The 27,519-nt window shown below is 35.5% G+C and overlaps 1 protein-coding gene across 3 annotated transcripts in view; it reads left to right on the top strand.

The window, feature by feature from the left end:
* The window catches only part of LOC134658384 (paired box protein Pax-5), a 91,396-nt gene that overhangs the window by 41,371 nt on the left and 22,506 nt on the right, over positions 1-27,519 (top strand). For all 3 annotated transcript variants that reach the window (XM_063514065.1, XM_063514064.1, XM_063514063.1), the window contains exon 4: positions 17,067-17,264. In XM_063514065.1, the coding sequence (XP_063370135.1) occupies positions 17,067-17,264 (198 nt within the window). The remainder of the gene's footprint in view (positions 1-17,066; positions 17,265-27,519) is intronic.

Raw genomic sequence — 27,519 nt, 5'->3', positions numbered from 1 at the left:
AAAAAACAATAAATTTTTGGGGTTCCCCATACTTAGAACTGAAACTCAAAATTTTTTTTTATCAAAGCCATACGTGTGGGGTATCTATGGATAGGTCTTCAAAAATGATATTGAGGTTTCTAATATCATTTTTTTCTAAACTGAATAGTTTGCGCGAGGGACACTTCCAAAGTGGTAAAATGTGTGTCCCCCCCCCCTGTAACTTCTAAAATAACAGAATGATAAAACTAAAAAAAATATATGATGTACATTACCATGTAAACTTCCACCGAAAATTGGTTTGAACGAGATCTAGTAAGTAGTTTTTTTTTAATACGTCATAAATCGCCTAAATACGGAACCCTTCATGGGCGAGTCCGACTCGCACTTGGCCGCTTTTTAATACACATATTTATTTAATTATATTTTTCCAATACTATACTCGATTACTTTTCCAAATACAGGTATATATCTCGGCACTTCACGTTCAATAAGTATCTTCAACAGTTTAATTAATAATCAAACGAACTTACCTGTGAAGTTTGATTACAATTATACGAGTATCCAAATCCAAGACAACAATATAATTTACTGAGCAGCAGTACATGGAATCATGCCGTCCTTGTCACACATTTTAGAGATATAATATTTAAAAAACAAGTTCGCACTGTCCCTCTCACTCGCTACGCTATCATCCCCCGCCATCTCACTCCGACGTCGCTCCTCAGATACCCGTCATTATTTCAGAGTGGATCTTTTTGTGTTATGAACGGAGACTATTTTATTTTAATTTTCGGGGATGGGGGGTGGGACTTTGTTGTCTTGGATTTGGATACTCGTATAATTGTAATCAAACTTCACAGGTAAGTTCGTTTGATTATTAATTATACTTCCTATCCAAATCCAAGACAACAATATAATTTACTGAGCAGATGTTCAGAGCCTTGTACCTATCTAAATACAGATGCGAAAATAAAATGAAATATCGATATCAAATCAGTAAGTTACGTATAACGTTAATGATATTACTGATTTCAGCTGAAGAGAACAATGGTGCCTCATAGGAGGTACCTATTAATTTATATCATAAATTTGTAATTATGTATCTACCTAGAAATGTAATTTTATGTATGTATATATAACTAAAATTATTATTCTTAAATTACTTGAATCAATATTTCTTTGTGGTGAAAATAAAAAACAAAAAAGTATAAAACTTTCTTTGGTTTCATTTAAGTTGATTATGTAAATTTGTCATTGTTTATGTACTTAACCATGACGTCATTGAAAGGTGTGTTCAATTTTTAGTTAGCTCTGAATCAATATTGCACCCATTTGGTATTGGTATTTCAATTTACTACTCAATAATATTGTTACTCATTTCAATTTCACTAAAAAACGAGTATACAATGTTTTAATTTTTAAGACTTCAACGGTTTAAGATGTGCGTTTTCTGTCAGACACCATATAAATACCTAAGCAATTTAGATTTTACCAACCACTCACACTAGATGTAATTATTTTCTGCGTTTTGATTTAACTATGAATGCATGTTGTTTTTAAGTCATTAACATATTGAATAAAATATAACTTTATGATACTTTGAAGTGAATATCCAATACTAGCAATAAACACCCTCTACTATACACAGCCTTTGGATGTAGGTAAAGGATTTTCTTCATTGCGAGATTGTCATAGAAATCAAGTTTCTATACTTTTAGACTAAGTCCTGTAGAAAGTTGAAAATTCCCTAGTAGAAAATCCTGTGTTGTTTGAATCTTATCATTTTGCATTGAACTTAAGATTATAGATGAACTACTTTATTAATAAAGAACTCTTCTTTCTTTACGTATCCGGCCGATGACTACTACACGTGACATAAGTGACAAGTAAACTTTGGTAAATTGTAAAGTAGGCAGCTGTTGGATTATGTTATGTTGTGGATGAAATATAAGACAATTACTTGAAATTTGTCATTATGTCCTGACATGTCATGTTAAAATACAGAAGAAAAAAAAAAAACGTTACAATAAGGCTGTGCAGTGTGCACAGTATTCTTGCGATACACTAACAACAATAATTTTAGCTTTCTTGTGTTACGTATGTAGCTTCCAATTATAACTGTACAGCAAGACAATATTACAACTAGTGCATTGAAATAAATGATAATATTTATTATTGTTTAAGGATACCAATCCTTTATTGCGATTGTAAATCTAGGTATTCAGCGAAGGCGACTCGTAAACTCGTGTAACAGGTTACAGCATAAGTCTGGTTGCAATTGTGCATATTGGTTGCCAGGCGTTGTCGTGGGATATGTGCATCAACCACGGCGCAGCCCTTGTTAGTTACGGCGACGGTCCCCTGAAGTTTAGAGCTGAACTAATATAACCATCAGTAAGCAAATCGTACTGAATTTGATACAACTAGGTAAATCGGGCTTGTTGAGATGGTATATATTTGACTGCAGGTCAAAAATGCTGTTTGAAGCTATTAGAAACACATAATGTCGTGATATGTATAAAAATACGAATGAAGATCGGTTAATGTTTAAATATATCTCTTCCCATATATTGTTCACTCATCATACAACACTGTTTGGTCTGTCGGGGCAAATGGGCGTACATCTTGTTAACAGGATTTAGGTTGAATGAACACCATTTAGATTGCATCAACGTAACAAAAATCTCCTTTGTATTTCATTAAACTTAGCTCAATGCTTATATAAACCTCGTATTTACATACGTAAAATAAAACAACTTCATCACTATTAAAGTGGAATCAACTTAAGTCTGGACACAGACTATGACAAGTACATTACATTAGCATCAACACTGTTACAGTGGAGCAACGTTATATATATTGGACTCAGTTTGTAATGAGCAAAGCGACTGTAGACCAAATATAGTACCGAAGAGCGAAAAGGCCGAAGAACGAAGTGATTGAAGAGCGAAGCGACCGAAGAGCGTAGCATACGAAGAGCGAAGTGACCGAAGAGCGAAGTGACCGAAGAGCGAAGCGACAGAAGGACCAAATGACCGAAACAATCGAAGAGCGAGTCAACCATTATTATGTAGTTTTCAATATCACACAATAATCATCATAAGTCTTCGACACAATAATTGTGGAGTAATGATAGCCTATTAACTATTAACGTGGGGCAGCTACGACGCTATTAAAGCGGAGCACTCAACACAAGCATTGTGGAGTAATGATAGCCTCATCACTATTAAAGTGGGGCAGCTTCGACGCTATTAAAGCGGAGCACTCGACACAAGCATTGTGGAGTAATGATAGCCTCTTCACTATTAAAGTGGGACAGCTACGACGCTATTAAAGCGGAGCACTCAACACAAGCATTGTGGAGTAATGATAGCCTCGTCACTATTAAAGTGGGGCAGCTTCGACGCTATTAAAGCGGAGCACTCGACACAAGCATTGTGGAGTAATGATAGCCTCGTCACTATTAAAGTGGGGCAGCTTCGACGCTATTAAAGCGGAGCACTCGACACAAGCATTGTGGAGTAATGATAGCCTCGTCACTATTAAAGTGGGGCAGCTTCGACGCTATTAAAGCGGAGCACTCAGCACAAGCATTGTGGAGTAATGATAGCCTCGTCACTATTAAAGTGGGGCAGCTTCGACGCTATTAAAGCGGAGCACTCGACACAAGCATTGTGGAGTAATGATAGCCTCGTCACTATTAAAGTGGGGCAGCTTCGACGCTATTAAAGCGGAGCACTCGACACAAGCATTGTGGAGTAATGATAGCCTCTTCACTATTAAAGTGGGGCAGCTTCGACGCTATTAAAGCGGAGCACTCGACACAAGCATTGTGGAGTAATGATAGCCTCTTCACTATTAAAGTGGGGCAGCTTCGACGCTATTAAAGCGGAGCACTCGACACAAGCATTGTGGAGTAATGATAGCCTTGACACTGTTAAAGTGAGGCACCTACATATATCCTCGACGTCTCGTTTAAAAAAATATATATATTTGATCTGAATTTAAATTTTAACTACCAAATTTTGAATCCCAGTTGTCATTAGGAGGTTTTACTTATATTCCCGATACGGTTTACGTATGGGTGAATGATTCTCGACGCTATTGTACTAGCGGAGCATTATTATTACTATTATATGAGGTAAAAATTAGATCGAAGCACATTCATGAGTTTAAGTACACGTACAAAGATAAACTTTTTCACATTTGATACCCCTCCATTATGAGTACTATCTGGCTATGTGATGTATAACATATAGTATACTTAATAGTGTCAGTCGATAATTTCTAGGTAGTTATCACAAGGCAGGTGACTAACTGATGAGTAAAAGCAGGCGACCACACCGACTGGATCCAAGCCCTGACGATACCGCGATCTCCAATTAAAGCGAGTACCTACCTATAATCCGTTATAATCCGTACGATACATTCAATATGAGGGCACCTGGGGCGCTCGATATCGGAGCACGCATAGCGCGTCCTGTTGTACACTTAAATCATCGGTTACTTGCATTAAATACTTAAAACAGTCGGTCAAACTATTCTTCAAATAGCTTTTAGATTGTGTAATGAAATTGAATTAAATTTTCATGTACATTTATACCTGTAGGTATCCTCATAAGATGCTCATTATACTTGTTACCTACGAGTATCTATTTTAGGTAGGGTAGATCGGATATGGCAAGAGCCGTTTTCGTGAAATGATTACCTAGTAGGTACGTATTTCTAAACCTTATTCAATTCAGATATGGTTTGTATACTAGTATACAATATATAAAATCTGTAGGCTTTCGCATGTCAATATAATATAGTGTTTGCATTCTTTAACAATTTAGTGGGAAAACATTGCATTGTACGCATCATAGAATGTACCGTGTTTAATTCGAAACATGAAATGTAAGTAATGAGTATGTGTATCATACATATTTCCAAGTAGGTATTACTATAATATTTGGAGTTTTAACTAGTCATACATATATTTAACTGCATTAAATTTCATTCTGAGATCTATTTATAGCCCCGTAGTTATTATTTCCGTACCCTTCTAAAATGAAGGTAGTTGTAATAAGTGATTGATTTCGTACGAAAGCAAAGATTACTTAGTTGGTTTCTTAGGTAATGAGTTTATTACGCTAAATGAAGATACAATTTCAAATGAAAGTTTACCAGCCATCTATAAGTAATGTAAACGGGACTAGCCGTGCCGAAAAAACATTTATTTTTCACTCGGGGTTACTCGGTAGTACAAACGTTATATCATTCAGCGCACAATAGACATATTAAAATTACTCATACCCTACTTCATCAATCGAAACACACACAGATATTTAGAGGAACACTATTTTGGCGAAAATACGTGTGACTCGGACTAACACAAAAACATGTAATGACGGGTATCTGAGGAGCGACGTCGGAGTGAGATGGCGGGGGATGATAGCGTAGCGAGTGAGAGGGACAGTGCGAACTTGTTTTTTAAATATTATATCTCTAAAATGTGTGACAAGGACGGCATGATTCCATGTACTGCTGCTCAGTAAATTATATTGTTGTCTTGGATTTGGATAGGAAGTATAATTGTTTTTTATATAGAGACTAGCGACCCGCCCCGGCTTCGCACGAGTTACACAACACCTTAACAAATTATACACCTAAATCTTCCTCAAGAATCACTCTATTGATAGGTGAAAACCGCATGAAAATCCGATCAGTAGTTTTTGAGTTTATCGCGAACAAACATGCACACAAACAGACAGACGCGGCGGGGGACTTTGTTTTATAAGGTGTAGTGATATCTCTTTTGTTAAGCTATCAGAGAATGGTAGATAATTTTGACGGATAGTCACACTACTTATGAGGCTGACTGTACAACCTACTTGTTTAAAATGATTTATTTTGATGCAATACTGATGTTGTTTCCGGTACGCCGCTATGAAGATTTGGAATGACCTGCCTCCACCAATCCGTTCGCTGAAGTCGATAAGTGGCTTCAAAACAAAAATTCGTGCACACTTGTTACAAACTCAACTACAAACATCCCAGTAACATATCAATCACTCACACGCTTTTATTCACTCACACACATTTTTGTTTGTAGCAAAACTATGATTTGTTGTAGTTTAGGTTGCTTTAGTTTTAGTTTTGGCTTTCTGTGACTTTGTGCAACTGTTACTCTCTCATTTTTTTTATTTTTTTTGTTTTTATATTAATTTTATAAAAGACGGTAGTCTATGTCATGTGATTGTTCTATTTTTTATTTTTATTCTGGTTTTTACTTGTATATTAATTTTCTGTTTTCCTTGTTATATAAATAATAATGTTTGTGTTTTTAATATCAATGTAAATTTATTTGTGTGTCGTTGGCGTACGTGTCGCCGTCTACTTTTTTAGATTAAGTCAGGTCCCCACAGAAAACCAGCGCCACGGTTTGCCGCGGCATTATGCTGAGTGGGGATCCTATTTTAGCGTCCAAATGTCCTTTATGTCTGCATGCTTTATTTTTTTTTCTTTGTATTCATGTTGTGGCGTTAAAATAAATGTATTTCTTCTTCTTCTTCTTCTTCTGATGTAATGTTCCTGCACTAAGCAACAAGAAAATCATTTCTAGATCACATAAAACGAAATCAAATCCAAACTAACACATAAATGAAAGTAGTTCACCTCCTGTCTGTATAATTGCCTGTTTTTCTGGTCATACACTACCACATTGAGCATAGAATAATGGTTTTTAACACTTAAGTAATAAGGCTTGTTTTCGATTGGGGTAAAAAGCGACGCGGGCGCAGAAAGCGTGTCCATTATACACTTCCGCTCATGTAGAGTGTATTGTACGTCCGTATGAACTACGATTGTTTCATTATTATTACGTATCATAATTGTGACTGCCCTTTAAGTTTGTTGCAGGATTTGTTATACATATATGAATCATAGATTGAGTCGGACTACACTAAGTTTTCATATCATATCGTCGCTTAAAGTGTCATTCTATGGAACTTGTTAACTATGTATGAATTTGTCTCTGAATGATGATTTCAATATGGCGGTTTGTTTACATAGATAGCAAGTTCCATAGAATGACACTTTAGCAACAATATCGCGTAAGGGGTCGTCCATTAATTACATCACACGTTTAGGGGGGGAGGGGGTCAAGAAAATGTGACATGTTGTGACAGGGGGGGAGGGGAGGTCACAAACTTTGTGACATCAGTTTAACTTATTTAATTCGCTGTACAGTTAAATAACAAGTTTTTGGAACAATAATAATTTTTATTCGTTTAATTTTCTTTCGTAGGTAAGTAATCAGTTTTGGGTTATAAAATTACTATTTTTTTTTTGATAGAATATTAATAATAAATACAACCTTCTTAATTCGATTTGCCGGTTTCGTTGAAAAAAAGTGACGTCACACCAGGGGGGAGGGGTTTGCCAAATGTGACCAAGTGTGACAATGAGGGGGGGGGGGGGTCAAAACACGTAGAAATTCGTGTGATGTAATTAATGGATGACCCCTAAGTCAAAATTGGCCATGACAATTGGTCGCCAATTGTATATACAATGTAAGTAATGCAGTTTCTTGTCTCTCCTGAAAAGTAAGCAACTCTGACTTTTGCGCGGAATTGTAATGTTATGTTAGTTAAGCGACGATGTGCTATCCTATGTGGCGATCAGCTTTTAGGGCTAAATCTATTTAGGGCTACGTCGATATACATAAAATATAATCTAAGGTTGTCCAAAATAATTACATATTTCTAAACGTGTGTACGAGTTTTCTTGCTGAAAATATATTACGGTCTATCATTTAGCCGATAGGTACTCATATTATAATTCAATAATATTCAAGGTTGCAAAGCATCGCCGACAACCGACGTAAGCCAATAATCCCCAAAGCTGTGTAAGCTCCGACCAAGCCCGTTATCTGATCGACAATATGTCGAGCATGGCCGACAAATTGATGGCGGGTTCCGTTGATCGGTTATCGATATCAGTTCAATGTTAAGGTTAATTTTGAGACTATGCTGTATGCTGTTGTATGTGTGAAACTGGGTCCTGTAACACAGGGTTTCCTAGCTCAGGACACAGGGTCGTGATTTACTGTATGTTTAAATTTATACAATATTTTTTTTTTCAAATTATACCATGTAAAGTACGAGTTAGAAATATCTACACAACATGCAAGTACCTACTCTTGATTGAATAGAATAGTTTTTATTCGTAAACACACAGACAATAGACATACATAAAAAGATTAAGGAACATAGTGAAAATAAAGTGTCACGAAATGGCCCCATCTCAGCATGTTGCTGGCGACTTCCAGCGCTGATCTTCCGATGAGATATAATCACGGAAGGTAACAGACAAAAAGAAAGAAACTTAAAACGAATACATTGTATTCCTAAATAAAAGAAAAACAGTAAAGGTAGGTATTAAAAGCAGCAAGAGCAGAAACAACTGCATTGATGTGTTTTTCGTAGTGTAAGACTGATATTTAGCACTAGTTTTTTCAATGAGACAATTTTTCGCATTAAATGTCTGCGAAGAAATGCACATACTTAGTCTTACCTATAAGAATTATTAAACCTCTTTTGCTCTAAACAATAAGTAAGAACTTGTAACGTTACCTATAATTTTCATCAATACCTACTCAATAATCCAAAATGAGAGACGTTGTACCTACTACCTAACTATACAATACAACTCTTAATAGTGAAATAAAACTATTAAAACGGATTTTATCCCGTATATTGAATTTATACTACATCCCGACGAGTCGAACCCTTTACAGCGTTTGTAGTGTTATTTCATGAGTAACTATCGCGGTAACCGAAGACTATATTAACTCTTAATAGCACTCTGTAAGAATCCTTTTTTGAAACTATCAATCATTGAATATAAATAGCGATCAGAGATGACTATATTTAAAAAGATCTCACAAGTTTCTATTTGTCGGTAGTGCTCCGATGGGCGGGCGCGCCTGCGCGCAGCCGGGCGTAGCTAGGTACGTTCCATTTTATATCACCTAACCTAGGTCTAGATAGGAATTGCACTGGATTTGTGAAACTGGGGTTTAAAATATGCAGATTTTCCGATTAACCAAGACAGGCATACAATTTAGATGTTTGATAAAAAAAGTTAAGTTTAGTTTGGGTTTGGATAAACTTTGATAGTTTGACACTGAAATGGGTACGGGAGCGTCAGTCTTTCATAGATTTTTTTACCCGTATTACGGACAATGAATGACCTAAAGTAGAAAATACATAAATTGCATAAATGATTGATTACTACGCTTTTGTGAATATTTATAGCACCTCGAATTTGGCAATAAGAGTATATTTAACACCTATAATAATTGAGGTTCAAGCGTTTAATTATGTATACCTTATGCGTCCTCTAACTATGTATAACGTCAACCGAGGTGAATAGGGATGGCTGGGGTGAATAGGGACAAAACTTGAAATGTGATTTACCTCACCATTTCTTAAAAAAATACCCATGCAAATCGTATCATTCGATTGAAAATATTAATCGATTTTGTATGATGCGATTTATGTAAATATTTTTTAAGAAATTTTTAGGTTCTTAATTCACATTTTAATTTTGTTGCTACTCACCCCAGTTATCCTTATTCACCGTGGTTGATGGTATTCTAATCTAACACTATTTTTCAAAGTGTTACACTAGAAATAGCAGACGAATAAAATTAACCAAGGTAAACCTTATTAGAATAAAGATTCTAGATAGATTATGTTATGTCTTGAATGCTAAATATTCTAGTGTAGAAACTTAGATGCATTGCAATAGATTATTAGACTATGTAATCAAAACGTATGTGCTTAAAATGATTTAAGATCTTTTGTTGTAGATAACTATGTAAGGCGTGCAACTAAATTAAAACTATATTGCCTATTACATTGTATACAAAAAACAAAACTTCATAATAACATAATGGAACCTTAAGTTTCGTTTTAAGGTTATTAATTGTATAGAGATGACAACTGTTAGCTGTTCCTTAACCCTTAAATACATGATTTTTTCGTTTTGCCCGAAATTAATATATATATCACATAATTGTTTGCCGTTTCTAGGAAAAATAGTAAAAAAAAATATATCATCGATTTTCACTGGGAAATCAGTGTTAAAAGTTGCATAGTCTAAATCATATTTTTGGAAATATATAGCTATTAGTAAGGGGTATAGGAAAAATCTTAACTGCCAACAGAAAGGTACACTATTTGTGATGTTCCTATGATAAAATTTGTAAATATAAAATAACTAGCTGTTGCCCGCGACTTCGTACGCGTGGATTTGTATATTGGTGGTTATAAATTTTACATTAGCTTAGAACATTATGCAGCAAAAGATAGCAGTAGGGACTGTTAATCATTTGTTAATTATTATACAACGCTTGAGATTTGTCTTTCACAACCTGGCTACAAAGTTTCGAGCCCCTAACTGAATAAAATTGTTCTCGATAATCTCGATATAATCTCTCTCAACCCCCAGAAGATTTTCAAGTCCACTATTTAATAAAACCTACTACCTAACTACCTATTTACGAAGTTTGAAGTTCCTAATAGCTTTAAATAAAATTTGAACCCTCTACCAACTCTCAACCCCTGTTTAAACTTTTAGGGGATTAATTTTTAAAAACGCTGAAATTACTTTTCTTGTATTGTAATAATATGCCTTTATACAACGATTGAAGTCCCGCACTCCAATAAATATTTGGGTTCCATACAAATTTTCGACCCCCTTCCACCACCTTGGGGGATGAATTATCAAAGACTCTGAAATTAGTTTTCTTTCCTCTTAATAAAATACCTTTTTACGAAGCTTCAAGTTCCTAGCTTTAAATAAAATTATAACCTATACAATCTTTCAACCCCTTTTTAACCCTGTTATCGGATGAATTTTTAAAAACGCTGAAATAAGTTTTTTTGTGTTCTAATACTATGGCGTTGTACAAAGTTTTAAGTCTCGCACTCTCAAAAATATTTGATCTCCATACAAACTTTCAACCCCTTTTTCACCTCCTCGGGGGATGAATTTTTAAAAACACTGAAATTTGTTTTGTTGTTTTTTAATTTAATACCTTTTTGCGAAGTTTCAAGGTCCTATCTTAAAATAAAATTTACACCCCAAGACAAAGTTTCATCCCCTTTTTACCCCCTCAGGGGTTGAATTTCCTAAAACGTCGCAATTCCTTTTTTTGCAATCGGCTATTATGCCTTTCTAAGAAGTTTCAAAGCATTTGTAGTGGATTCAAACTTTCAACCCCTTTTTAACCCTGTTAGGGGATGAATTTTCAAAAACGCTGAAATTACTTTTCCTGGCTTATAATAATATACCCATATACAAAGTTTAAAGTCACACACTCACAAAAATATTTGATCTCCATACAAACTTTCAACCCCTTTTTCACCACCTTGGGGGATGAAATTTCGAAAACGCTGAAATTAGTTTTCTTATTTTTTAATATAATACATTTTTACAAAGTTTCAAATTCCTAGCTTAAAATAAATCTTGAACCCCATACAACCTTTCATCCCCTTTTTAACCCTTTTAAGGGATGAATTTTTAAAAACGCTGAAATTACTTTTCTTGAGTTTTAATAATATGGCTTTATACAAAGACTCAAGTCCCGCACTCTCAATAATATTTGATCTCCGTACAAACTTTCAACCCCTTTTTCACCACCTCGGGGGATGAATTTTTAAAAACGCTGAAATTAGTTTTCTTGTTTTTTAATTTAATACCTTTTTGCAAAGTTTCAAGGTCCTAGCTTAAAATAAAATTTGCACCCCAAGACAAAGTTTTATCCCCTTTTTTACCCCCTTAGGGGTTGAATTTCCTAAAACATCGCAATTACTTTTTTTTGTAATCGGCTATTATGCCTTTCTAAGAAGTTTCAAAGCATTTGTAATGGATTCAAACTTTCAACCCCTTTTTAACCCTGTTAGGGGATGAATTTTCAAAAACGCTGAAATTACTTTTCCTGTCTTATAATAATATACCCATATACAAAGTTTAAAGTCACACACTCACAAAAATATTTGATCTCTATACAAACTTTCAACCCCTTTTTCACCACCTTGAGGGATGAATTTTCGAAAACGCTGAAATTAGTTTTCTTGTTTTTTAATATAATACATTTTCACAAAGTTTCAAATTCCTAGCTTAAACTAAAACTTGAACCCCATACAACTTTTCATCCCCTTTTTAACCCCCTTAGGGGTTGAATTTTTCAAAATCGCTTCTTATCTCTTGTACACTTTACAAATGCAACCTAGTGTGCAAATTTCAACTTTCTAGCTTTTGTAGTTTCGGCTCTGCGTTGATGAATCAGTCAGTCAGTCAGTCAGGACACTTGCATTTATATATATAGATTACAAACCCCGAAAAATCTGCCCAAAATCACATACTAAAAATCATCAACTTCCAGGTTTTTCCAAGTTTTCCGACATTTCGTCTATAAACAAATGTAACTTTTATAAATTAAAATACTGCGTAAATTTATGTAATAATTCGGAAAATTTATTAGTTTTACTATTGAAATAATATACAAAAACAAATAGAATTTGTTTAATAATGCATAACATTTGATGTTTATGTTGTGTGTATAAATGCATCACTATGCATTTAAGGGTTAAGCCTCAAACTATCTACATACCAAATTTCACTTAAATCGGTTCAGCGGTTTAAGCGTGAAGAGGTTTAAAGGGGCCCACTGATTAACAGTCCGCCGGACGGTATCGGCCTGTCAGTTAGAACAAAATTCTGACAGTTCCGAACAACTGACCGACCGGACCGGGATAAATGGCGTAGGTAGGTACTCGAAAAGAGGCCTATGCTCAGCAGTGGGCGATAAGAGGCTGATACGATGAATGATTATTTTCGCATGTATGGCTGGTTTTAGTGTCACGCGAACCGTCCGTGCGGATCGCTCCGCACCGGACCAATATGTATTAAGTTCAGGGAGCGTTTTAGAGTAAGGCTGGTTTTAGTGTCACGCGGACGGTCCGTACGGATCGCTCCGCACCGGACCAATATGTATTAAGTTCAGGGAGCGTTTTAGAGTGGTCCGCGCGGACGGTCGTCACAGCTTTCTCATACAATTTGGCGGTGCGGAGCGATCCGTACGGACGGTCCGCATGACACTAAAACCAGCCTATAGCTGACGGGTCCGCGCGGACGAGCGTCCGCGTGGACAGCTTTCTCAAACAATTTGACGGTGCGGAGCGATCCGCACGGACGGTCCGCGTGACACTAAAACCAGCCTATAATATTAGTAGGGACTATCATCAAAATTGGACAAGAAACCAATTTACCAATGCTCTTTCAGTTTGATACAGTGCACGCTCGTAGAGCGGCGTCCCTTTAGAACTTTAAAACAGGGATCACTGCGGGACCCTCCACATTAAGGTCCCTGGGGGCCGCATACTATCGAACCCTGGGTGTCCCTACAAGTGTTTAGTCAATTTTGATACAAAACAATCAATAAACTTATTTCTAAAATATTATATATAATTGTTATTAATTTGAAATAAAAAAAAATATAATAATAGTAGAAACAGAGAATGCCTCATGGCATTAAGTTCACCTTTTATATCTATATGACACCGTAAGATTGTGAACCCGTTAGTTTATAATCTAACGTAGGTTAGATTAGATTATAATCTCCCTACCGTCAGTTTATAATGTAACTAGCGAGATTATAATATGACGAGTGTTTACAATTTTACGGTGTCATATATATGTTTGTTATTTGATAGATACAACGTTTATTTGTTTGTGAAACAAAAAAAATTATTGTGCAATGAAGGTTAAATAAATAAAACGCGTTATTTTACGAAATTCCTTGTTAAGTCCTAAAATAATAATACTTCTTTGCTGTAGGTATACTAAACTGTATTATGAAAACAATTGACTCATGTAACTAAGTAAGCCATATAAATATTAATTTTATTCGTAAATACTACAACCCCGGTTTATTAAAACATACAAATAAATTATTCATATACACCACTACCAAAACCTGAACAACGTTGTGGTTAGTACAACTCATAGTCACTAAAATGACACCGGCGCCGATTCTGATTTAACAATGTGATATGGTTTTAATATTGTTTTGATACAACCTTGAGTCATCGAATTTAAACTGTTGTGAGACATACTAACATTGAATAATTTTACGGTTTAGACTCACTTGTTTTACTGTTAGTGCTTGAGAAAGGAGACCTAGGCTCTCCGAAACATGTCGCGTGAGTGACTTAAAACAAGTGAGTCTAAACCGTAAAATTATTCAACCTTGAGTCATCCCATGCGCGCCAATGAGACCGAGTGAAAAGCCTTGTGAGATGACTCCTGATTGATGCTGACGGTCAAGGTCGTATCATACAGGATGACACTAGCTAAAATATGTAGACAAATTCGTTAAAATATTTTTTTCTTACTGTCTTTTGCAAAATGTCGTTAAAAATTAAAACTACGAACATATAACTAAATCGTAACATATTAAATATTTTTCCTTAACCTTGATACCCAAATGCAAAGTTTCTTATAATTTGTCAACGTGTTGTTAGGCCACTATGTAATGAAATGAAAACCAAGCCAAATCGTGAAAACGGAATCGGCCCCACTAATCAACTCTCGTGCGCCCCTGTACTTAGGGTGCCATCACACTTGTAATGGGCTTATCTCGGCTTCTGTCCACTAAACACTTGTGCACACGCCTGTACAATAAATTGGTTAAGTGCGTATTTTTAATCTTATTAAGGCTGGTTTTTGATGGAGTAATTTGATTTGTGGTTTTTATCACTAAGTACTCTGAATTTGTACTTATATTTGAATGTGTGGTCTTAATTTTTTGTAACGTATTTTTCTGTCCGATACATAACATAACTGACCATATACAACTAGGTACATCAAGTTGTTAACAGGGGCGCTGGTGGCCTAGCGGTAAGAGCGTGTGACTTTCAATCCGGAGGTCGCGGGTTCAAAGTGTTCAACCCCTGGCTCCATATATAATAGATTTTAAAATCTATTCTCTTTGCCCGGCTCGTACCAATGAGTTTTTCGGAACTTATGTACGAAATATCATTTGATATTTACCAGTCGCTTTTCGGTGAAGGAAAACATCGTGAGGAAACCGGACTAATCCCACTACCTAGTATACCCTCTGGGTTGGAAGGTCAGATGGCAGTCACTTTCGTAAAAACTAGTGCTTACGCCAATTCTTAGGATTAGTTGCCAAGCGGACCCCAGGCTCCCATGAGCCGTGGCAAAATGCCGAGACAACGCGAGCAAGACGATGATGATGTGTCAGATGTGAGCTACGTCGAAAAAAGTAGTTCCAACATCACACCCCTGATCATCACTTATGTGTGAAACAAACAAGTATAGATCGATCTTATTCCCATAGGACTAGGGGACAATATCCTCTACCAACAACTAGCAATATACACCTTAAAGCTATTAGGATAAAGGTGTGTTTCGTGTGTGAATGGGGCTTGAAATAATGTGCTCAAGTAGATCTAATGTTGTCAAATTGAATGCACTTTAAAATGGCTTCAGTTGGAGTATCTGGTTAATGTAATCGAAAAACTATTGAGAGTATTGGTATAGTACAGTCAGCCAGATATGTAGCTAAAGATCTACGAGTATTTTTATATACACATCTAGAAATATATTTTATCTATAGCTTATCTTTTACTTTATTTTTCTGTGGTAGGAATTTTTTGTCTGATTAGAGTACCTAAATACTTTTTGGTCTTTTAGTTTTAGTTTTAGTAAAATGCTATGCAAAACTAAGAAGTTCCAGAAAGATATATTTGTGTGTAGGTACGTCAGGAATCCGCCCTATTAATGAAAATATTGGCAGATTAGTAAATCTCATGCCAGCTATTACGTCAACTACTTAGGTACTCGTACATTACAGATAGATAAGTCTACCTGTGGTCTCACTTTTTTTTCAACACGTTATTAGTTATTACGGTTTATTTAGACTTTGTCTTGGTTAAGTAGTTATATTATTATTAAATTTAATTCCGACGACAGAAATCTTTCAGTAGAATACCTACTTGTATTGTAAAAATACAAAATAAACCAATTCACGAAACAAACAGCTCGCAAAATTCAAATTAACAATAAATCACAAAACAACGCTTCAAATAAATCATCGAACCAAAAGGGTAGGGTGTCCAACTAATTAAATTGTCATAATACAGTCCCATTATTTTATTGAGCACAGAATTTAATTTTCGTCAGTCGTAATGCCACGTCTCTCGGGAGGGGAGTGACATTGTATCGGGAATGTCCTGACTAGTCCTGAGTGAGGGGGGTCACTTTATGGTTGATTTGGGACTGGGGTGTGCAATATGGTGTGATTTTGTGTGCGAGTGATTTTTGTTTGATTTTTGGAAGGTTACGCGTGTTTGGTGATTGTTTGTTGACGTCCCGAAGGAAGAATTTAGATGTCAAGTGCAAGATGAAGTTGAACTCAATATTATAATCATACTTTTATGTATCAATGGTACCATTGTGCATTCCAAATGTTTTGTTTATAGTTAGTTTGGACTTGTAAGGACAGTGTTTTGAAAGTTTAAGAAGTGGAGGTTTTTAAGGTATCTAAAAAAAAATATATTATTGGATTTATTATGAAATAAAGATTAGATGCAGTTAGACAATATTTTACATGGCGTTATAAAAAGTTTTTAAATTACGACTTACAAAAAGCTAATGCTGTCAAATAAATAATGTGTTGAAAATGTCTTTAATGATTTGCAAAAGATGGTGGATGGTATTTTAATATTATAAAAATGCTAAGAATGTCTTTTTTGTTCAAATAATAATCCATGCTTCAAATTGTCAAAAAATAGAAAAGCATTGCATACTGAATAAACCATTGAAGTGTCGCTTGAGCCTTCAAGCGACACTTCAATGGTTTATTCAGTATTTTTTTAAACCCTTTCAATTTTAAAATATAATAATATTTACTTGCCTGGATACATTTAAATTAGGTACCTAACTTTCAGCCTAACCTTAAAATAACTTGCTTTCAGAATACTCTAAAACTCCTTTTTCATCCCCAGGTACTACGAAACCGGGAGCTTCAAAGCCGGCGTGATCGGCGGCTCGAAGCCCAAAGTGGCCACGCCACCAGTGGTCGACGCCATCGCGGCGTACAAGAGAGAAAACCCGACCATGTTTGCGTGGGAGATAAGAGATCGGCTGCTGAGTGAAGGCATCTGCAGTCAGGACAATGTGCCGTCTGTTTCTAGTATCAATAGGTAAGCCTAAATCTCTTTTTAGACTGTTTTATTCCATGATCGTCATTGCTGGTCATCATTTCAACTTTTTGTGAAAAAATGTTATATTTAGGTATACGTAAATACTGTTAGGTATGCTTAGGCAACTATTAGTGAAAGCTGAAATTGGGATACTAACTTGATCCGAGATCCGATACTGGCAGCTGAATGAAGGGATTTGTAGCCGAGACAATATTCCGTCATATTGTCGTGTAACTGTTATTTTGGGTGAACTGTCTCTTACACAGATTTTCATTTTCGATTTCTGTTTTAGTTGGTCGACATGATTCTTCGGACTAATTATCAAAGAAAAGGTGGTCTTGATCATGTTTCTAATTAAATTATCGAATACACATGTTATCCCAGAAATAAGCTTTACCTAAAACCTTATCTCATATGCTGATATAACTTTTAACAACAATTTCCTTACAAAGAGTTTCTAATATTCCCCTTTACCTACGTATTCAACATTGATTGAAAGCACAAAAGCGTTTCCAAACTAAACTTTTACTATTTTCTTACACAAAACACTCTTCCACCGTAAAGACAAAACAGACATCTTAAGCAAAATACCTACGGAATAGATAAAGGAAAACATTCGGGCCACTCCCTTTCAGAAACTTTTCCGGTGATACTTATTGTAATTTCAACTCTTTTGCGGTGGAATAAGGTGTAGTTTTGCACGATTGAATAGAGCTTGGAAGAGTTATTGAGTGTGGCCATGAAATGACATTAATAGTTTGGATACTTGGATGAATCAGCAGAATTTGATGAGACTTATCTGTAACTACGTTTTATGGTGATTTAAACATCAATTCATTGTTGTTATTTAAAATATAAATAGAATTTTTAAGTAGATATTATGTTACTGTGAGACGTTTGCTAAAAGCTAAAAAAAATGCTTATTTCTATAATTTGAACATAACAATGGCCAAGGAAACATTCCCATCATATTTTTGCCTCTGAAGCATTCCACCAAAGTAGGGCATAGATAGCTCGCAGGTTTTTAAACAATGCTTTTGATAATGCTGATTGAGTTAGACCAAGAAAAGTCTGCAGGGATATTGACAGCACACGCAGTGCAGGTGTTATTTTAAACGTCAAACTTCTATGAAATTATGACTTATAAATAATAATTGATATTAAAATTTCGTGAGACATATTTTAAACTGTTTAGACGACAACGGTTTCCACTTGAATTGCAGCCACCGCGAGCACTCGAGCCTGAGGAAGGACCCCCGAAGGGCCTCAACATGTCGTCAATAGCGACTAAAAATTCAAGTGAGGGAAACCGTTGTCTAACCAGTATAAATCATAGTACGATTTAAAAATAGCTCTGATTTAAGTAGGCAACTATACTTTTGTCTATGTCATTATAAAACAAAAGTATTCCTCGGATGCTGCGCCATCCGTCGGTTTCCTGGCCCCACACAAGGGGTTGCGTGACGCGAAGTGCGTACCGGAAATGGGTGGGGGAACAAAGATGGCGTCACCGGAAGCAGGGACACGTGCTCCGCGCGCACCGGACATCCCCCGTACCATTGAATTATTGCGAATACCCATAATAATCATATAAAGTTTTTGCCTGTAACTTTACGTAGGGTAAAGTACAGGGTTTTTCGATTAGTATATCAATCAAGATATTGACTAATATTACTAGTAAGTAATTCTTATTTAGGATTAGCGATATTTCATATTAATTTTGGATATCGAATGGTGAGAGTAAAAAGCAGTGATCGGAATTGTTAGTGCCATTTCACGGGACTTCGGTGCGTAAGCTTAGTATGGATATACCTTTTCACCCCGAGTTTTCATATTACCTACTTCAATAGGGATGTTGAATTTTATAACAAAATCTTATAGCAAATGAGCAGTTTATCATTATAATGTGGATATTAAAATAAAATACGGAAATGTTACAAAAATACAGGACCAGAAATTTTCAAAATTTAAGTTTTTTTTAACTTCCAAAAACGATAAAAGTAAGGGTACCATTCGATTCCTTACATTTTATCCAAAAAATATTGTACAGCAACTACTTACATAAACGCAATATTTCACGGACAAAAACGCAATTTTCTTGTTTTGTCCATACTTCAAGATGGGATCTCAATGACCTTGACGTCACGTTCACTTATCCTTTTGTGAGGGGCGTTTCGCGAGTGAAGTGCGACTGTCGGACTTTGACTATAATTTCTGACTTTTGTGTTGCTTTAATGCAATGGTTCCCATATAGACAAATGATCCTAAAAACAAAGCCGATCGATTGATACCATAAATGAACATTAGTCCTGTAGCCTATTAAAGACATACCAAGAAATATTTTCGTGAAAAAATAAGAGTCTTGGAATCCCGAGTCTTATCCATGTTCAGTACAATGTTTGAGGCCATTGACCCCAAATGGCACTACCTATTCCGATCATTGCTCATCAGGCATTGATGGCGGAATAGAGAACGACTTGGCGGGGGCACTACCGTGTCCCCAGATAGAAGGACCTAAATAGGTCCAGTGTAGAAGCAATCCCATACCATACCTTTATACGAGCAATTCTTGTATAATATGTATATATAATTTATTTATTATGTTTCGGGGATCTCGGAAACGGCTCTAAGGATTTCGATGAAATCTGCTATATAGGGGTTTTCGGGGGCGAAGAAGCGATCTAGCTAGGTCTTATCTCGGGTAAAACGCGCATTATTGGGTTTTTATATATTTTCCGAGCTAAGCTCGGTCTCCCAGATATTATAATTTGATACTAGAGAGAGATGACATAGTAATAATATTATCTCGCTTGATTTGTAGCAGCAAAAATAGTCTCGTGGGCCGGGTGTCCATAGGACCTTCATTCATACCGGCTTGCCTAATTCTCTTGACTTATATCGCCCGGGATATGAACCGTGATTTAAGTACATAAGTACCTTTTATATTGATTTCGAGCTCCCAGTATTTCGACGCAGTTACAGCTTCTTCTTATAGCGCTCACATCTACCTATCACGGTTCGTGAGAGACAGACGGACAGACAGATGGACAGCAGAGTCTTAGTAATAGAGTTTTTACCCTGTGGATACGGAACCCTAAAAAGGAAACTAAGAGGCTACTTCCAAGCTCGAAACTCGAAAGTCTATGAATATTTTAACCGTCGATACGTTTTCTGTTACAGCTTTACGAAACGATGGAAAATTACATTTGCGATAGTTTATTAGCTTTATCACATTATCCTGCCATAAACTGGTGTAGTCAAATCAAATCTCTAATTACATGCAACGAAGATAAGATAAGATAAACCGGTAATAAGATAGGTAGCGTTATTAGTTTACCGGATTACATGCTACCGTTTATTAATCGCGGTATCTGACAGTTTCGAGTGGGATTAGATTGGACCAGTACTTGACAGGTGCGGAAATCAAGGCGATTGTGTAGTAAACTTTCTGTTTAATTAAATACATACGCTAAAAAGATAAAAGGTACGATGGAAAAATTCGCCAATCGCTTTAACCTACTGAGCTATCAAAGCTTACCAAAAGCTCGCGAATTTCATTTCCTTTCTTTTGTACCGCCTTAGTCTGGGAGACCTTTAAGACCGGTATTCCAAAAGGTCGCAAGTTCGAGTCTTGACCAAAGCGGTGAATTGGGTAAAAACGACAACACACATAAAACACAAAAAGACAAAGAAGAAAAGATAAGAAAGAAGAAGCAAATAGCGTACTTCCATTTTAAAGGTCGGCAACTCACTGTTGTTGCAGGATCCATGGGCGACAGTTATTGCTTACCTTCAGGCGATTCATCTGCTTTGTCTCCTATATCATAAAAACCGACCAAGTGCGAGTCGGACCGCACATTTCTAATAGGTTTTCCCTATCTGTAGGTTAAGCACTATTTTTGTTATTTTTTCAAAATTTTAGACCCAGTAGTTTTGGAGATAAAGGGGAGGGGGATGGTCGGACAGACAGACGCACGAGTAATCTTATAAGGGTTCCGTTTTTTCCTTTTGAGGTACGGAACCCTAAAAAAATTCCTATCAAAGTTTTGCTATCTCGACAAACATGTTGATTTACCCACTTTCAACACTAACATTTAAAGACCCCCTACACTATCATTCTGTCATTACAATTGTCTCAAATCAAGCGCACCCCTAGGGTCGGCACTCTCGAGTTATTCGCCAGGGGTGCTTCGAGTCCATTACCGAACAATAACGCAGGATTACCGGTATCAGTAAACAGGGGTACAAATCTAGTTATTTTAAATTTATTCTGCTAGTAATGGATATTGTTTTTAAGTAGTTTTGCATTAGCACTTATTGGGTTTATTGTGGGATATTATTGGTAATTTAATATAGATCTCACATTTTTTTATTGAATTAAGGATACAAATATGAGAAAAAACATTTCCTATGTTTATTTTAATGTTTTATTAATGTATAATATCTTATTCCATATCCAAAATACAAATACAAATGCATTTATTTCATTACTTTTTGCATCAGTTCTTAGGTATAATATAAGGGTTAGGTAGGTAATTAGTCCATCTTAGGTATATGAAGTACAAACAAGAAGATCCATACATGAAAAGATAAGTAATTGATAAATAAGGTGGCAGCAGATATATAGGTACATATAAAGAGATTCAATAAATATAGGTATCTAAAAATTATACGAAATACAGTACCTATCTAGTTTTAACTAGAACCTAAATAAATTAAAACAACTAAAATTAAATAAACCTTTTACCCACCTATTATTAAAATAAATAATAAATATCAACCATGAAAATTCCATCCAGCAAACTAAAATCTCATATTTGAAACCTTTTGCCACATTGCTACTAATTATATAGGGAATGTTATCTCACTCACTGATCTAATCTCATCAACCCAAACACTCAAAATCAAATTAAAACTCAAAATTCCAAAAGTCAAGAGTCAATTCGAAGCCCATCGCTTGCCCAATACGACGGCGATGCACGTGTCCGCCGCGTGCCCGCCGCGTGCCCGCCACGTGGTCGCCACGTGTCCGCGCCGGTAATGCTCGTGGTCGTCATGAAGTGAGAAGTTGGAAATGCTTTTAGAGTTGGGTTGTCTATTGTTATTGTATGTGAAGGATAGTCTGGAAGAATGTCAGTAGTGTCAGTAATACTGACAGGACGAAATAGCTGCTGATGGGAGAATACGGAATAGAAATACTGTCAAAATAATATTCAAGCAACTTTTATCTTTGTTAGTACATAATTATAACAGAGAAAGTTACTTTAACAGCTTACGCCATAACACTTGTAGGTAGGTTTTTTTGGCACTAAATAAAAATTTCTTAAAATAAAATTATAGCATACTACGATATTTCATACCGTGTTTGTACATTTTTGCTTATTTAGATAATCTGTACTACATAGATCAATGACTTATGTTCAAAAAGTCATAATATTGCCAATACTACAAGATTTTCTAAACATATTTACAAATGTAGTTTAATTATAAAATTAACGTAAAATAAACTTAGAACCCCGCATAACATAAGTACGACCAAATTTCAAAGTCATTTAACAGGATCTTCTGATAAAACTGCATATAAGGTCAAATTACAATAATCCAACGAGCTCAATAATGTATTCACACCCTCCATCCAGCAAGCACGACAAATTATTCCATTCGCGCGCCAAAAATTCAAATGTCAAACCGGGGTTGCCAGGAATTATGGCTCAATTACCAGACGGGTGGGCTCGATTAAAAAATGTCTTGACGTAGCGCCGGGTGGCAGTTTTTTTAATGTTTTTTTTTATATTTTATGGTTATGCTTATGATTTTGTGGGGCGTTTTTTGATGACAATGTCAAATAGGTTAGGAAATAAATTGGTGATGTTGCTTTTGAAGAATAATTTCGCAATTTTGTTTTTAATTTCAAGTATGTAATGCATTATTGTCATAAAATGTAGGTATAATTGACTAATACGTATACCTTTAAACCAGCAATTCTTGTATAAGTATATTTATTTATTTATGTATATATTTCGGGGATCTCGGTAACGGCTCCAACGATATCGATGAAATTTGCTATATGGGGGTTTTCGGGGGTGATAAAAAGCAAAGCTCGGTCTCCCAGATATTATATGACTAATAAAGCAAAAGTCATGGTCGCAATCAACTTTAAAGATACAATGTAAAAAAACTGACTAAAATATGAAAAAAAAGCAGTGGGACACTCTAACGGGCTAAGACAAAAAACTGATAGATGTCAGAAAATACTATCATTAATCTTTTTTTTATCTTTTTTTTTCCATGTCATGTATCATGACCATACTTATTTCAGAGTTAAGCATGAAACTAAGAGTATAGTACTCCCTTATCCTTACAAATATAACTAACTCCTGTAATCGTAAGTATGTATTAGCATAATTTTCCAAAACACAATTTGCAAAGAGCAACTTCCGTCCTTTTAGCAAATGTAAAAATTCAACAATAAATTTGCAAAAAGCAAGGGTTACATCCGCTTCCGGAAGGGTTGCCAGCGCTGCGGTTGGCCAAATATTTTATTCTATTCTCTGTGATAATGTTGCCATACCACAAGTGCTTTATTGTATAGGAAACGGGTTTGATTTATCTGTGGAACAAGTTTTTTAGTAGATTTTCGACTCAGTACGAGATATATTTTAGTAATTTGCAATCTTTGCAGAAGGTTTGATTCGACCACAGACTTGTCATTTTCGCGCTCGCGCTTGACAGACAGCTGAAGTGTGCGAAAGGGAAGCCATCACGTATATGAACATCGCATGAGTGCGAAAGAGTCAGACTACAAATGAGAAAACGTGACCATTTTTGAGTTTGACGACGGCCGCGGACGGCCAAGAGCGTATCACCGTAATTTTCAATTTGAAAAATATACACAAATTCGGAAGAAAACTATTTGATAAAGTAATACTATGAAGATAGTGTCTTGTAGTGTACCGGATTTCAGTGTCACGGGGCCAAATAAACCTAGCAAATACTTATTTCAGAGGAATAATGATATTCCGAGCGAAATTTTCTTAATGATATTTTGTCAAATTAACAGCATAAAAAGTGTAAGAAGCCGGTTTATACAATTGATTATAAGTTTTTCTTCCTTTGTGTGCTAATATTTTATCATATTACTCAATAATTTAAAATATTTTGTGTAAAAACATAAACTGTTACTTTACGCTAGGGCTTGACAAAATGTTCAGATGACAGTATCGATAACTTGTCGGTATATTAATATAGCTATGTAATCATTTCTTCACAAGACATAATTAAGATATTAACCTTTATAACCGACTTCAAATAATAACGATTGTTATACCTTTTTGAAGGTGCAGATGTTTAGCAGTCAATTTAAACTTCACTTTCCAACACAGTAAGAGTTAGACCAGCCATTCTCAAAGTGTGTTCCGCGGAACCCTAGGGTTCCGCGACACCCCTGCAGGGGTTCCGCAAGAATTTAGAATAATTTAGAATAATAAAATAAGCATAATTATTATGCTTATTAATAAAAAAAATACACTTTTAAAAACTATTGTTTTATTGTAGGGTTCCATCAAGTATTTCGCTTTCCAAAAGGGTTCCGTAAAAAAAAAGATTGAGAACCGCTGAGTTAGACTAAGATAAGGCTGTAACGATTTTGATAGCACACGCAGTGCGTGTTATTTTATACATCATAATGTCGTAGAATTTTAACGTTTAAAATAACACATTTGAAAAAGTAGTCGATAAAGCAATCAAACACCGACAGATTATTAATATGTTGTAACATGACATCACTATTTTTGATCTCACATAGACAATTTACGCACACACTTGCATTTCATTTTTGGTCGCACTTTTGAAGATTGACAGTTGTTCTTGTCTATTCTAATTCTATGGATTCGACCGAGACTCGTACTGTAAGTAGTACAGTATAATTAAGTCGTTCAACATATCTTAGCCATTTCTATAATCGACTTATGCCTTTTCTTCCATTAAGAGGATAGGGGACAATCGATTTTCCATACAAACGTAGTCCTCATTTTTCTCCCTGGATAATTTCAATCATAGCTAATTTCTTTGATTAATAATATTTTTTCTTTGATTTTTCCTTTTTATAAGAATTAGGAGCTTTTAAACATTTTTAGGAAACCTGTTTTTCGCTCCCAACTCTTATAATAACTAAGAAATCGTGAAAAAAACAAAGGGTCGGGCATAGCTACGATTAAATTACATCAAATTGTGTAAAAATGTTTTCAATATTTTAATATCCAGAGAGGAAAATGGGGAATACGTTTGTATGGAAATCCGGTTTCGAGGCGGTCGTTCCTCGTCCCCTTTCGTCTTAATTTACATGTTTTTACGTTAGAGTCCGTGCGGAGCTAGCTATGCACCGATTTTGAAGTGATAGAGTGTAGCAGTGCCTCTATAAACATCACATCACATATAACTTTATTATTCATAATGGCATTTTCACACATGAATCAAGCATATCAAAACAACGCGACAACAACAATAACCATGCAGGGAATCCGCCTCAAGGCTACGGTTATACAGGGGGTTACCTGTAACACGAGCAAATAATTAATAATAGTTTATGCAACAGTGATATAATAAGGGTTCTTAAAATTCAAGGGTCGAAGACGTAGTCGAGTTTTGTAAAAAAAGAGAGAATTTTAAGAGCCAATTATGAGCTGTTGCATACATTACTTTTTCTATGACAGCTGCACCCGACACAAAACAGTTGAGACTAAGAAAATGGGTTACTTTGTATGAATTATTATGCACACAGCAAAACATAGAGCCAAAAAAAAAAAAAAACAAAAAAAAAGTAAATGAAAACACCTCTTTCAATTAACCCTTAACACGGCAAGACATGAAATAATGTATCCACCTATCTCATGGAATGTTTTTAGGGATAGTAATGAGTTAAAAAGTACTATAATTTGCGAAAAAAAAATTAAAAAATTCTGAAAGTAGGGTTTTTAGGATGTCCGTTAAAACGGACATTGCCATGAACCTTATAAATTGATTGCTCACAAGGGTGTCCTAAAAAACGGACAATGCTGTCATACAGTTTCAAAAAATTAAAATGAATAAAGTATTACAGGGCAAGAAAATTGTAAATTCTTTAAATAACACACTAGTAAATGTTTTGAAAAAACGTTTAATTACAATATCAAATAGAAAAAACTTATGTGAAACATAATAATACTATATTTACTTCCAGTGTTAATATGTATAGAATGACCCACATACCGAAATATTAAACCAAAACTATAAATTTCAAGGCTACTTATACATGCAAAATAGGCTCATAAAGCTAGTTACACATTACAATTATTTTAAGTAACATTGCTATACTAAAATGACCAAACCATTTAACACTATGATCTCACAGTTCTATGTCTTGCTTGTTTCCTTATCACACGGACTATCTGGAACCTAAGCTGGTGGTAGAGAAAAGCTGTCGTCCCTGTTAAAGTTTAGATGTTTTTCAGTCCCAATGGCATCTCGAAACATTCTGGGATTATATCGCTCCTCCTTGGCAAGAATCAGAGGCTAATGCATATCATTCTCCCAGACTGCAGACTTTGGTTGGCGGTCCTTGACAACAACTATATATATGTTCCTGTACCCAAGTAGAAATGCTTTCGTCTCCTTCCCATCCTTTACTAGGTCTGCCCCACATACAACTCGATTCAAAGTTAGGTATTTACTCGCCTGAATTCTGAAGGGATTACGTTTTACAGGCCTCAGGAATTGTAACATCTTCTTCATCGACTTGAAATAGGGTTTAACCGTAGCACATTTCAAGACGTGCCAATCATTTGGATACTGAAGCGAATTATTGCGTTTGCTGACGTGGAATTAAGTTTTGTAGATGGAGTACTAGGGGACAAGTCGTGTTCAGGTCGAGTTATTATATTTTTAACAACGTTTTTCACACAAGGACGTTTGACTTCGAAATCATCTATAAGTACAGATTCACGATGTGGTGCACTAAACTTTAATAGCATGACAATAAGAATAATAGTACGCGTCTTCGTAAATGAACCGATCTATATTTGTCCATCATATCTGACATCTCCGGAGAAACTGACTTGGCTGAAAGAGAGTCGGATTGAGGAAAGGTACGTACAAGCTGTCTCTAGTAGTAAAATTTCGTCATCGTCGTTTTTTTATTATCTCACTCCTCTGAGTCAGATGGTGGAACCACCTGAAACTAAAATACAATAAAATGTATACATATAGTTATGTATCACAC

The sequence above is a fragment of the Cydia amplana genome, chromosome 22 (assembly GCF_948474715.1).
Source record: "Cydia amplana chromosome 22, ilCydAmpl1.1, whole genome shotgun sequence".
NCBI lineage: Eukaryota > Metazoa > Arthropoda > Insecta > Lepidoptera > Tortricidae > Cydia > Cydia amplana.
Note: the sequence above shows the minus strand (reverse complement) of the source record. Positions and strands in the feature narration are given on the sequence as shown.